Raw genomic sequence first — 13,056 nt, forward strand, 5'->3', positions numbered from 1 at the left:
AGGCTGAGAGGTCTCTGCAACAGCCCATCCAACAGGGCTGTTCATCTGCTGGCGCTTCACAGCTCAGACTGCCATGGTACTCCAAGCACCATAGCAGGCTCTCCGAAATTTTATGTGTTTTGGCCTTTTAGCTACAAATAAACTTGGCAGCAACAGGGATCAGAGTGTGAAGCTGGATGTTCAGTGTTTGTATGGGTCTGAGCTGATGCCCCTGCTGGAAATCTGGCAGGATCATTTAGCAGTTGATATTTTCAAAGCATGATGATGGATTCATTTATTCCCACTCATTTACTGGCACTTGCAGAAGGTACCAAGAAGAGATTAGTTTATAAAGTCTGATTCATTTCCTGAAGGGAATAGACTGAACTCTTTGGAAATGGATTAGTGCCTATATATTGTGTAACCAACCCCTGTATGTAACATACTGTGCCAAATGCAGTGGTCCACCACCCATTACAGCTGACACTCTTAAACGAGCTGCTTTCCCCTCTTGCTCCTGCCTGAGGAAATCCAGCATACATCCATTCTTTGCATTAGCTGGCACTGGCAGTTGTCTCAAAAAATTAAGATGTAACAGAACTTGGAAAACTTGAGGTAGCACCAGACAGGCTTTTGCTCATCAGACAGCACTAAAAGTCTCAGCCGCTAGGGCAGCCCACAGAGCAGCCCAGGCAAGGCTTTGGTAGACCCAAAGAGCTCTTTTTGGGCTTAATTTTAGTTGTTCTGACTGAATGGGACATAGGACTCAGTGGAACAGAATAAAACACATCACTTGACTGCCACAAAAAATATTAACTTCTTAATTCCAGTAATTACATATCATCAGTCCAGGTCTAGGGGACAATAAAGCCAAAGGTGTCAATTTTGATTTGACAGATACATTATCTTTTCACCCTCTCTCCTCAGCACAATTAATGTTGAGACTGCTTTTGTCCTCTTTTTCCCGTGTTAGTACTACTACACTGCCCTACTTAGATCTCTAGTTTTTATCAGTATTTGTTTCTGCCTATGCTAAAGTAAATTGTTCCCATGGCATAATAAAAGCACAGAGAACATTTATGTCTAGAAGACAAACACAGGACTATTCAGCAAAGACCCTTTCACCTCCCATTAAGCTCCTGGCCAGGAGAAAGCAGACTATGCTGAGGATCTGCCTGATCAAAGAGTCCTGTGCCACAGGAGTCTGAATCAATAGGACCAACAGGACAAGAACGGACACAAGGGCTGTATGCCTGATGTTGGAGAACAGCACAGGCATGACCCTTCCTGCTGGACTTCCAGTAGCTACAGAAGGGCAGTGATCCTTTGACAACTGCTTATTGTTGGTGGAGCTGCTGAAAAAGCCAGTGGAGCCAAGGCATGATTCCTAAATCCAGACAAGACACACATAGAGGACCTCTACTGCCATCAGAATGCTGCAGCTGTCTTTAGCCAACCCTGCATGCAGCAAAAGCTAGGCTGGACCACAGACTATGCCCTTGCCATCAAAGCTGAAAGCATCTCCTTGGAAATCCTGCTTTCTTTCTATCTGATGGAATGCACATGGTGCTGCAAAACATGAAGCCTTTGAAATGTCCATTTGAACCACTCATTGGATGACTCCACAGCCCACATTTGCTCTAGCAAAACACAGATCTGAGAGGAAGGGCAGAGTTTCTCTGTATTGGATGGGAAAAAAAGAACGGACTATGGGAATGAGAAGATAGAGCTTAATAACAGTTAGGATCAAGAAGAAAATATATAAAGTAAGGATAATTCAGCACATAAGCAAAATGAGTGCAAACTAGTTACAAGGAAAATGCAGGCCATCATTTCCAGTTTCACAGCACAGATTCCTAAAGTTTATGTATGTTGGAAATTGGGCAAAATACTTTATGAGGACCTATCTCTTAAAAGGGATTGCATTACAAGTTTTTTTGAGATAAGTGCGATTCTTTAATTGAAAAGGCAATCCCTTCTGTATCTCTGTGTACTAAACTGGCCTAGAAACATACATATAGAGAAATACCTTACAGAAAAGTGAGTTCATCACTTGACCTTGCAGTGCCAGCTGGCACCTGTAAGAAAAGAAACCCCACTGTAAGTGTTCTTGGAAAAGCATCCAAATCGGAGGAGACATCTATAAGATAAGCTTTGCTGTATTGCCACAGAAAGCCTAAACGGTGACAAGAAAAGCAACAGAACAGACTAATTTTCAGTGCTCTCCTACTTCCTCTTATCCTTGCATCACAATAAACCTACTGGACTTCTTTTTTTAGTCCCTATTTATATGGGGTTTTTTTAATTTCAAGCTACAGATAAGTTAACAGTGTGGAAGACAAAGACTGTTGGTACTTAGATATCTAAATCTTGAAACCATTGCACCAGGATACGTACCACTGCTCTTTACCAACACCAAAAGCCTCTGATCTCCCATCTTCTAGCATGCATTAGCTTGCATAAATGTAATTATGTTTTCACTATAACTTACTGTATTTTAAGCTAAAGCAAAAGCTTTAGCACCAACTCATGACTAGCCCTTATCATAGCTTTAAAGGAGAAAAAAAGAAAAACCTGTTTACTTTAAGGCCTCAAAGTATTCCACAAAGCAGATGCACCTCCTGCTTAAGAATACAATTAAGCCTTTATTTGCTATTATAAGTGAATTTGAAGCCAAAGGTAAATTTACTACATTTGCACTCACTGCTGGAGGTGCAAAATCTCATTATTTGTCACATTCTAAACACAGGCATGGATCTTCTCTCCATATCCCTCCAAGACAAAGAACTGTACTTGTTCTATCACCTGAATTCAGAAAATTCAACCTGTGGCAAAATAGGCCACTTCACATTAGGACAGCCTTTTCTCAGATTTCACTCCACAGGACTCAACGCCTAAGGAAACCATGATTACAGACCTGTAAAGGTCAAAAGCATTGCTTTCTGGGGCTGATCGATCACTACTGTTATTGCAAAAACCTGCTAAGTACATTGATCTTTCACCTCACAGTAGGAGGGAATGGTACAGGACTTGGAGAATAAAAGACAACATTAGACAAAATTTTGCAGTAAACTTGGCAGCAGAACAGCCGTGCTTTTCTACCCAGAACTGTGCTTTGGCATCGCCTTTGATTCAGTGCTCAAAACCTTAAGAGTTCCCTGAAAAACTTAATTTAAGTGGTGAATACACATGGTGTGACAAGCAAAGCCCATATGTTCAAAGTCTGGCCAAGGTTAGTTACACAATGCTATTTCCTGCAGCCTGACTAAGAGAAAAATTAAAACACCATGGTTTTTAGCCCAGCCTACACAACTGTTCTCCCTCTCATGAGGATGAAGCCAGTACTGTCCATCTAAAAAAATCCATTTTGTCCATCTAAAATTTTGGCACAGTCTAATTTGTAAAATTCATTAGTTGTTTTCTGATAGACAAATATCCATTTTGGCCATTATTTATGTGCAGTTTCAAGCCATCAGGCATGCAGACTGACATATGAAGACCCCCAAGAGATGCATATGGCTTTGTGATTATGTAAAGGTCCCTCCCTGGAGGGTTGCCTGGTAAACTTGCCCTCCCCTGCTTCTCCTTTCACGAAACTGTCCCTTTCCTTCTCCAGGCTTGCTCCAGCCACTCGCCCAAACTGCTTGCAGGGGTACTTGCCATTCCTGTATGGATGTCTGTTTTATAGTTTTCCCATTTACATAATTTCTTTACCTCACAAAAGTAAAAAAAAAGAAGTTTTGTTGTCTCTTTCCTAAAATGCCCCATGCAGGACAAGGCTCTGCTGAACAGGATGTGTCCCGCTGTGTGTGGCTATTCTCAGAACTCCATGGCTGCTGCTCCTATTCCGTCCCATGGTGCCCCATCCCACCCTGCCACAACCAGCAGTGCATGGCTGTATCCATCACTCCTCACACTGCATGCAGAAGGGAAACAGCTGTGTTTTTTCTTGCTTCTGGCCTTGCATTAGGGACTACTGCAATTCTTATCAAATCCCTGGGCAAATACATGCCGATACCAGAAGTTTTGTACAAACCCACTCATATTTGGCCAGTGTGTGATGAAGGAACAAGGGCAAAGCAGTGTTTTTATGCGAATAGTCTTTCAGTGTCTGAGAGGTTACAGTGCACACAACACAGTGATGCACGGAAGACACTTGTGCAAAAGCCAGTTGCTCTCCTCAGGGCATTGCTCATCATTTAAGAAGCTTTTAGAGCTCCTGACCACAGAAGCACCAACGCAGTGCCTGCATTTTGCCCTCCCGCTCTCTCCTTTCCATTTGATCTCTGAGCTGCCAAGTACTTTCTGACTTCTCTCTGGGCTGTTACAAACACCATTTTACAAAAACTCGTGCCACTTTCGAGCAATTCTCTTCCATGTAGTACCACACAGCTAAAAGATGTTGCTAGGAAACCTGTGCACAGATCACGGTTGGCAGACACCATGCAGGCACCAGAGCAGCTGGAGAGAGAGAAAGAAAAGTCTGTCTCAGTAAACAAAATGCTATAAAGTAGCTCAAACAAGCTACTGACATATTTCTATTGTGTTACAATGGTCACATGCTATTTGAGACCTTCAGTTTGCTAAGTGACCCACAATGAAAGGTCAGCCTTGCTTAAATAGCTCAGTAGCTTCAAAACTGTTGCAATTCCTTTAGTTTTAGGTATTGCAGTGATTTCATGTTGCAGCATCACTGCCTCCTCTAGACATCTTTATCTTGAGGAGGAAAACCAACAAGTTTCCTTCAACAGCACATTTTTAGTTATATGCCATCTCTGTACTGCATGTACTCCATAACCGGCACTTGTTTTTCTTTCAGAGTCCACAGGCCACACACAGAGGTGGCATTGTGCAGTCCCCTCTTGGCGAGAAGCACTGCTCAGCTGCAGAACTGGAGAGACTGCAGGGGAAGGTCACCAAGCCTGACAGACATGAGACACACTGATGAGAGATCCAGTCTCTGTGTAAGCAGATGCCAGGGAAATTAAGATGGGGCCAGGGAAGACAAGAAGAGAAATGAGAACTGGTTAGTATGGGAAGCAGATGCATCATCCCAAAACCTGCTGCAACTCAAGAACACTGTTCAGCAACAGGCAGAGAAAAAGGCTACCAGGGGGCAAACAGAAGGTATATTAAGTAGCTCTTCTTATTCCAGCTAAAGCTTGTAAGTTAAGATATATTCACTCACATCTTTTACAGAAAGAATAATCTCTAAAACAGAGAGGGGAGTAAAAACCATTGCACCTCTAACTCAGAAGGCTCAAGCACCTAAGGTTCCACTCTATTCTGCTGCCCAACTGTGCTGCTGAAGTTGGGTCTGTACAAGCTGTGGTCCAAGTCAGGTCAGAGCACATTTCTGCAGCTCTTGTCTTGCAGTTAAGACATGAACCTAATGCAACTGCAGGAGTTCCACCAATCTGTGCATTGACCTACATGAGCTAGTAGTTTCAGGATAGCTCAAATCAGAGGGATGAGACTAAATGTTTGTGCTTTAAATCTTTAGCTGACACAGAGGGGGAGAGCATCTTAAGGCAAGGGATACACAAGCTCAGACAAACTTCAACAAGTGGTGGCACAAAGCGGCACAGAGGGTTAAAAAAGCACAACATTGGAAGGTCTCCCACAAGTTACTAAGTGGAGTTTATCTCTCCCAACAAGCACCCAGCAAGACATTTTACATGCTAGTCTCAGATTTTGGCATCTCAACAGGATACATGTTAGTCAAATCAGGAACAGTTACTGTTCAACATCTGCAACATGTCTGATTCCAAGAGCTTTTGGACCTCCTATCTTCTCTCTCAAGCCTCTAGCCAGCATCCGCTTCTTCCTCACAAACAGCCAGCACTAACCTCCACCCTGACATTTATTCCAAACACACAGTCATCAAATTACGACATATCCAAAAAATTGAGTTAAAAAAAAATAGCAACCAAATTGCATCTACAGCACTAGGTCTCTTCAATTCCTATCAACAATTTTATTGGTGACTGATGTTTTTATCAAAATTTAAAGAACCTCCAGGCAGGGACAAGTCTTTTTACACCTGTGAAGAGCATCCACACCTTCTGCACTGCTTGAGCTACTGCTCATGCTGCAATCACCTGGATGTGAAACCTCCAGGCTTAGACTGATAAATATACACAAACAGCATCCAAATCAGTTCTCACAGCACCTTCACTTCTGCTGCTAACCAACAGCCACATGCAAGGCAGAGAAGACACTGGTGATGTAACCCTGTGCTTAGACAAGAATTACAGACCTGTACTGCAACCACATTGCTGGGCAAAGCAATCACTTTCTACCACTCCACCACAGGAGAAAGGAAACTCAGAGAGTTTACCAAGGGTCTGTGGTTCCTTGCACCCTGCCTGAACACAGCACTGTGTGAAGAAACCCACTGTTCCATTAGAGCTTTTTCACACACATGAACTATAATGCTACATGCTTAATGTTCTGGATCTGGACAGGAAAACCACAAGGAGAACAAGATTGCTTTTTATGTACTTAAGGGTGGAAAGATCACAGTTCTCTATGTTAGAGGTCATGTCAGCACAAACCCAAAGACAACTCCCACATTTCTTGTCACATATGCATATTCCCACTCCTAGTTCACTGTTAGTTTAGCAAAGAGATTTTCATTTACACAAGATGGACATTAAGTTTTCATGCCCCCTAAAAATCTTGCTAGTTAGCATACCCAGAATACAAGCCTTGGACAACAGCTGAAGTGCATATCTGTATTTAAAATCCTTGAACTGTAAACCAAACCTAGCAATACAAGCTCTGCAGAGTTTTCTCTATGTGAGATGAAGACACTAATAAGATAAGCAGTCTGGGCTCACTGTTTGTACAGTGATCCATAGGAAGAAGCTGAGACATCTGAGTTCAAAAAGAACTTAAGATAATACAAGGTAATGGAGAAGACAAAGGTCTCTACTCCTTTAATAAAAAAAAATTAAATAGAAATTTGAAAGCTGTGGGATAAAGGGATAAGTATTTTCCTCCTAAGTCTTGTGACCTTCTAAGAGACTAGAATGCCCATTTTTTAAAAAGAAAAGATTTTGACAATTTTCCGTTGACTGTGAAAATTTTTACTTCTTGTGAATACTTCCAGGAGGACAGTTCTTGACTGGAATACCTACATTTCCAAGGTCCGTAGCATGGAAGTGAGCACAGAACTCCCACCCACAAGAGGCCATAGACCAGAGGTCACAATTACCAGGAGAGCTGCTTACACCAGCCTCTGTGAAAGTTTTCCTCACTTACAATCCAGCTGGTGGTAAAAAGAGGGCTATTGGCAAAGTGCAGGTTTACCACGATGACACCCAGCCCCCTCCTGCCAGTCTCACACGGTAACACATGATCAGCACATCGAAGGCCCAGCTGAATGAGCACTCACATCGCTGGCAGGCTCTTGAGAAACACACAAGTGTGCCAGCACTGAGCAGAACTGCTTGCACTGAAAGCTGGGTGAGTCAGCGCACTTGTCCCACCATATCCCATGCTCAGGTAAGATTAATGACACTGAATCTTCTCCGGAGCACAGAGTTAGATATGTCTGAACTTGACATGCCAGTGACCTACTTTTCAGACATGCCCAACACCCACGTCTCCCTCCAAAGGCAACAAAAGACAAGGATGTTCAGCAATTTTGAAATGGCAGCACATGCTTTTAATACTGAGGAAGCTGATGACAACTTAGGGTCAGCTGTGCATATTAGGAAAATCCCACTTCAGCTTCACATGAGCATACAATGCTATGGATCACTCAAGACTCTCCATGTTTGGCTATATATGTCTGTTGATTTCACATGTTTGCTGGCGGGGAAGAGCATGGATGAAACCTAGTAACCTCTTAGGGTCATCCTGCATTAGATTTATACATTCCTGGATAACAAATGTTGCCACTACCTTAACTCTCACCTGTCTAAACAGGTGCATCCCTTTCCTTAGAAAAAAACCACAAAATATCTTATCCCTCCCATGCACACCAGCTGTACTGTAGAGATACAGGCACAGTCTGTTTTGCCCAGATAAAGAATCAGAAAACCCGCTAGGATTAGGGCACAATGAACATCACTCAATTAACATGAGTGACCAGGATTCAGAAGAGAAAAATCTGTGTGCATCATCTGTACAAGTGACACACACTAAAAAAGGTACATAAAGTCTTCAGAATCTAGTTAAATACGTAACCCTCCCCCCACCCCCCACCCAAGATTCCTTCTTTCCCCTCCTCTGTCTTTCTTTATGAGGAATAACCACACTCTCTATTATTACATAGTTTTCATTTTATTTCTTAATAAATATGCATGTATGTGCTACAAACATGATTCAGGGCTATATAATGCATGACTATGTCTGCAAGCTATAGCTAAAACCACTTTTGTGTCTTTTAAAACCAGATAACACCATTCGTACCATACTAAATTGAGACCAGTGACCAAGCTAGCTCCTGTTTTTAAAGATTTAGGTGTACAGGGCCACATCATACAGCAAAGAAAACCTCTAAAGTGGTACCTAGCTGTTGCGTTTGCTAAGACTACCAGCAACTTCAATAATGATGTGTTCAGCCATTCACCCACAAAACAATTCCTCCTTCACCTACAGAAGATGTCCCAGCCTGAAGCAAGTGCTGGAGGTGGCAAGTCATTCCAGCTGAAGTTCTCTACAGAAGCTTCAGAACATTTTCCTCATATGAGCAGTGCATATTGCAAGCTGGGAAACATGAACAAAACTCACTTACTTGCTAACAAGTAAAGGGACAGATAACATCTCCATAACCATCCCTAACAGTTTCCAGGAAGCTCTAAAAGCCCTCCACATTCCAAGGCCATTAAACAACCATGTCAACACTAACACGAGAGGGCAGGTCCAAACAGGAAAAGGTGCCATAAGGATCTGCACAAGCCTAATCATAATACACAGGTATTGAAAGTCTGGCAAATTATGCTTTCACCCCAGGTATCCTAAAACCTGCAAGTTAGACTCCCAACCTGCTATTCCTTCCAAGTCAGTTTTAGACTCTTAACCTTTTAACTACAATAAAAATGCTAATGCAAGCACAAAATGAAAGAAAGAGCCATCAAGCAACATCTTCATGCTTAGAGAAGTAAAAGGCAGGATCATAGCTTGTAGCATGTCAAGGACGCTGCAAACAAGCCCCGCAAGCAGGCACATTACCTGGTTAATTCCTTTAAAGAGAAAATAGCCTGGGAACCTCCAGACTTTCCTAGTGTGAAACTCCTGGCTTCTTCTTCACTGCTTGTTTCTTGAAGCTGACATCTCAGTTACTAGTGAAAACAAAGATGTCTTATCAATCCCTTTCTCTACGCAGAAATATCAACCTGGAGCATCAACTTGCTATCAAAAACTAAAGCTACAGGGTTTTTTTCTAAGGTGAGGGAAGATGCAGAGATTGAGAGAGACATCTATATGAGAGGAAATAAATTTCAGGAATACCTTCTTACAGGGAAAAAGAATGGGCTGAGTAAGCCTAACAAGCTACTGTGAACCAAAACAAGCTCAAGCTTTATTCAACACCTCATCAAATACATAAAAAATGTAAAGACGATAAAATTGTGAGCACATAGCAATGTAAAACTCTGCTTAAAGTTCCTTTGACAGAGTACTTGTTCCAAGTAGCTCAGCTCCTCTTGCTACCAGGCATATGAGAGTTCACTTGGAGACCTCAGCCTGGGTGAACTTAAATGATCTTAAATCTGTACATATTTGACAGCAGAAAACTAAGTTACACAAAGGACAAAGATGAAAGAAAATACAGTCAGTTTTTCAGAAAGCTTGCAGAGACATAAAAACAGACACTCAATAGAACAGCAGGTATCCATGAGAAACAGTCCACCCAAATACTCTCGAGCATCAAAACATATTGACACACTGGTCAACATGTGTCTTTCGATCTTAGGACACAGGTTACACCATACACCTGAGCTGCAAAGAAACCCTGCCTAGAATAACTATTTATGGACTGCAAGAAAAATAAGCACTTATTTTAAAATAAAAGATCTTCAAGTTAGAATTTTGAAGCTCCAGCTGCAGGGCTGAATTAAGTTTGAGCTCTTTCAAAAGAGACAGAGTTGCCTCTGGGCAGCCTCAGTCACTTCGAAGCCCTGCTAAAGGGCCTGAAAGCATTCTCCTCCTTGGCAGCTTTTCAACACGGGATTTAACTCCAAGATCTTATCACTGATACATGGTATTTTTAAACAATTACTAAGAAACGTTTGGAGAGGGGAAACGGGAACCAAAACTACTGTTTCAGCCACTGCCACCACAATCTTCAGGCAAGGTCAAAGATCTCCACAGACTCCCCGGCAATCCTTGTGATGAAGAGCATCTCAGAGCCCATTGTACCTACGCTAAGAAAAGTCACCCTGCAAGTTTCAGCGGCGCCCCAAGACCAGTCACTGCCCTGACCCACACAGCAGTGGAGGAGGACGAGGAGGAGGAGGAGGAGTGGGACACTAAGCTGGAGACCCTTGCTCCAGGCTTCTTCTCCTCCAGAACGTGATGTGTCTGCCTAAAGCAATGTCCCCATGCTGGGCCACCGCCACCTTGACGCTTGCCCGAGCTCCGGGTGGTGGAATCTACAGTCCCACAGGGATGCTGGAGGTCTGCCTCCACCATCCCTCGCCGGCGGGACCCGCCACCTCCCGCCGCCGGTCGCCGGTGATGATGGCGATGGGGCACCAGCACCCAGGACACCGCGCTGCGGGCCCACCACCGCCACCATCACCGGCAGCAGTGGTGGGAGATGACAGACCACCGCCACGGCCCCGCTGAACACCCGCTGCCCGGTACCTGTCTTCGGAGACGCTGATGACCCCGTCCTCCTTGGGCACTATCGCTGCCATGTTCACCACCTCCTGCGAGCCCTCCACTTTGTTGAGCAGGAGGGGCTTGCGAGTCAGCGCCTTGGGCTGGGGCTCCGCCGCCATGGGGCCGGCGAGCACCGCCGCTGCCGCCGGAGGAGGCTACGGCCGGGGGAGGGAGGGAGGCGGCCCGCACTACCGAGGCGGAGGAGGGACTTGCCGGAGCCGGGCGCTCCCTGGGAAGCAGGAACAGGGCGGTGGCGGCGGCGGCACCGCCCCCGAGCGGGCAGGGCCGGGCCGGGCCGGGCGGGGCGGGCCGGGGCGCGTTGCTCGGAGGGGTCGGAAATGGCGGCTTCCCGCCGCCATCTCGCTGAGTGGGGTTGTGGTGCTGCGCCTTCGCAAAGGGAAACCTGCGGCCTGGCGGAGGTGTAAGCGCACCTCTCCTGCCAGGGCCGCCCTCCCACGCCGCGGGCTCGCCTCAGGGGCAGCCCGGGGAGTGTGTCCCTCTCCTGACCCGTGCCCAGTTATGGACTGTCGGCATCGTGCGGCTCCGTGCGGTCCGTCCCACGCTGCTGTGGCCGCTGGGCGAAAAAAACCCCCAAAAACAAACGAGTGAAGATTGAACTTTAAGCGGCTGCTTCCCTCTGCTTACATTTCCTTGTCTGAGTTTTTCCTGGGACTGAAGGAAAACATGGGATTGCTGCTGCTGCATTAGACAGGGACGCGGGCAGGCAGGGCTGAAGCGCGGCGCCAGCAGAAATTCTCTTCCAGGAAGTTTCTTCCTAAGAGAAACGCAGCACACTTCCAGCAACTCGTTTTCATCAAGCGGCTTCTTTTCGCTTACTTTTCCTGACAAAGTCATTGAACTCCAAAAAAGTCAGATCACTTGCCCAGAGCTCTGTGCTGAAGCCAGTGAAAAGGCAACTTCCTCCCGAGGCATATGCCAAACTTTCATAATCTGTCTCGAAATATTCTGGAAAATCATGCTCAATGTCTGAAGTGTTGTCCTACATTGCAGAAGTTGTCAGCAGATTGGAAAGCGCTATTTCAGCTGCAACTTTAAATTTACCCACCCTAAGCCAATGAGCAGCAGTTCTCCGTAGAAAAAAATCAGGTATGAAAAAATCCAAGATGAGGAGTTTTAATTTTTCTCCAGGAGTAGCACACAGCAGCGTCTGCAACATAACAAATCCTGATTGCCCACTCACACTTCTGTTGCCTATGTAGTAGATAGAGGCAACAGAGGAAAGGTAAAGTCAATTCCTTGTGACAGAAACTTGAATTTCACCATGTTTAGTAATCTCTTTTCTGCCAAACAAGCAAGCAGTGTCTGCAGGAGCACAGTGAGACATTTAAGCCTTCTCAACTAAACATGACAGGTCCGCAAGTGTACTGTAGCAGGAAAGGTCTGGTCAGCAACAGCTGGATTACAGGAAATGAATCTGCAGTCTCAAACAATTTCCCCAAGGATATGTAACTGGACTAGATAATATCTCTTACTCATAATTCTTAAAAGGGAGCTACTGCTGAAGAGTCAAAGACCCACCTTCTTACCACTATGGATGATCCTGCACTCCTAGGCTAGACCTACAGATAGAAATGCTTGTCTCACTACTTGGTGAGGTCTGAGGTATTCTTTGAAGATTGGTATACTTGATAGTTTTCAGAATATATCTAAAAATGTCTTTTAAACTGAAGTGTGGTAAAGTCTGCCAAGCTTGCAATTGTTTGCACTCAAAATCAGGCACTGTGGATCACTGACAGATAAACAGGTGTTGAGCGTATGCTGGAGATAGCAGGCTGCAGGCTTTTGGGAGACCCAGAATACATTTTCCAAAAAGGCTTTTAAAGAAGAAAGTAGTTGAGAAAATGAGAAATGTCTTGATAGGCAAAGGTGTGGGTCACAGGATTGGAAGGAGGTCCTACATATCTCCCAAATCAGCCGGGGTATCCTCAATTGCCTGTTGAAACATCACTCTCCCTTATTAATCTTCTCTCTCTTATATCCTTAGAGAGTTCCACGTCCAACTACTCCTTCAAGGTTTAAGACACTGTTTGGAGGAAAACATTGAAAGGTGGGCAGACATTTTGGACTGAAGTGAAATAAAAATATTATGAAATCAAATATATGCTTTATATAAACGGTTGATTTTGGAAATAAGCTACCCTTTGTGGAGAAATGAAGGGGAAAAAAAAAAAAAAAGACAACACAATGCAAGAGAGATTCCAGTGGCTATTCAAGATAAAA

The 13,056-nt window shown here is 44.4% G+C and overlaps 1 protein-coding gene across 2 annotated transcripts in view; it reads right to left on the reverse strand.

Moving 5' to 3' along the window:
* The window catches only part of WDFY2 (WD repeat and FYVE domain containing 2), an 85,642-nt gene that overhangs the window by 56,662 nt on the left and 15,924 nt on the right, over positions 1-13,056 (reverse strand). Inside the window, exon 1 of one of the 2 annotated variants that reach the window (XM_032099701.1) lies at positions 10,798-11,020. The exons of the other annotated variant lie outside the window; for it this stretch is intronic. Within the exon in view, the coding sequence (XP_031955592.1) occupies positions 10,798-10,934 (137 nt within the window). The 5' untranslated portion in view covers positions 10,935-11,020. Of the gene's footprint in view, positions 1-10,797; positions 11,021-13,056 lie in introns of those variants that run through there. 2 annotated transcript variants of the gene reach the window in all.

The sequence above is a fragment of the Corvus moneduloides genome, chromosome 2, assembly GCF_009650955.1.
Source record: "Corvus moneduloides isolate bCorMon1 chromosome 2, bCorMon1.pri, whole genome shotgun sequence".
Lineage (NCBI taxonomy): Eukaryota > Metazoa > Chordata > Aves > Passeriformes > Corvidae > Corvus > Corvus moneduloides.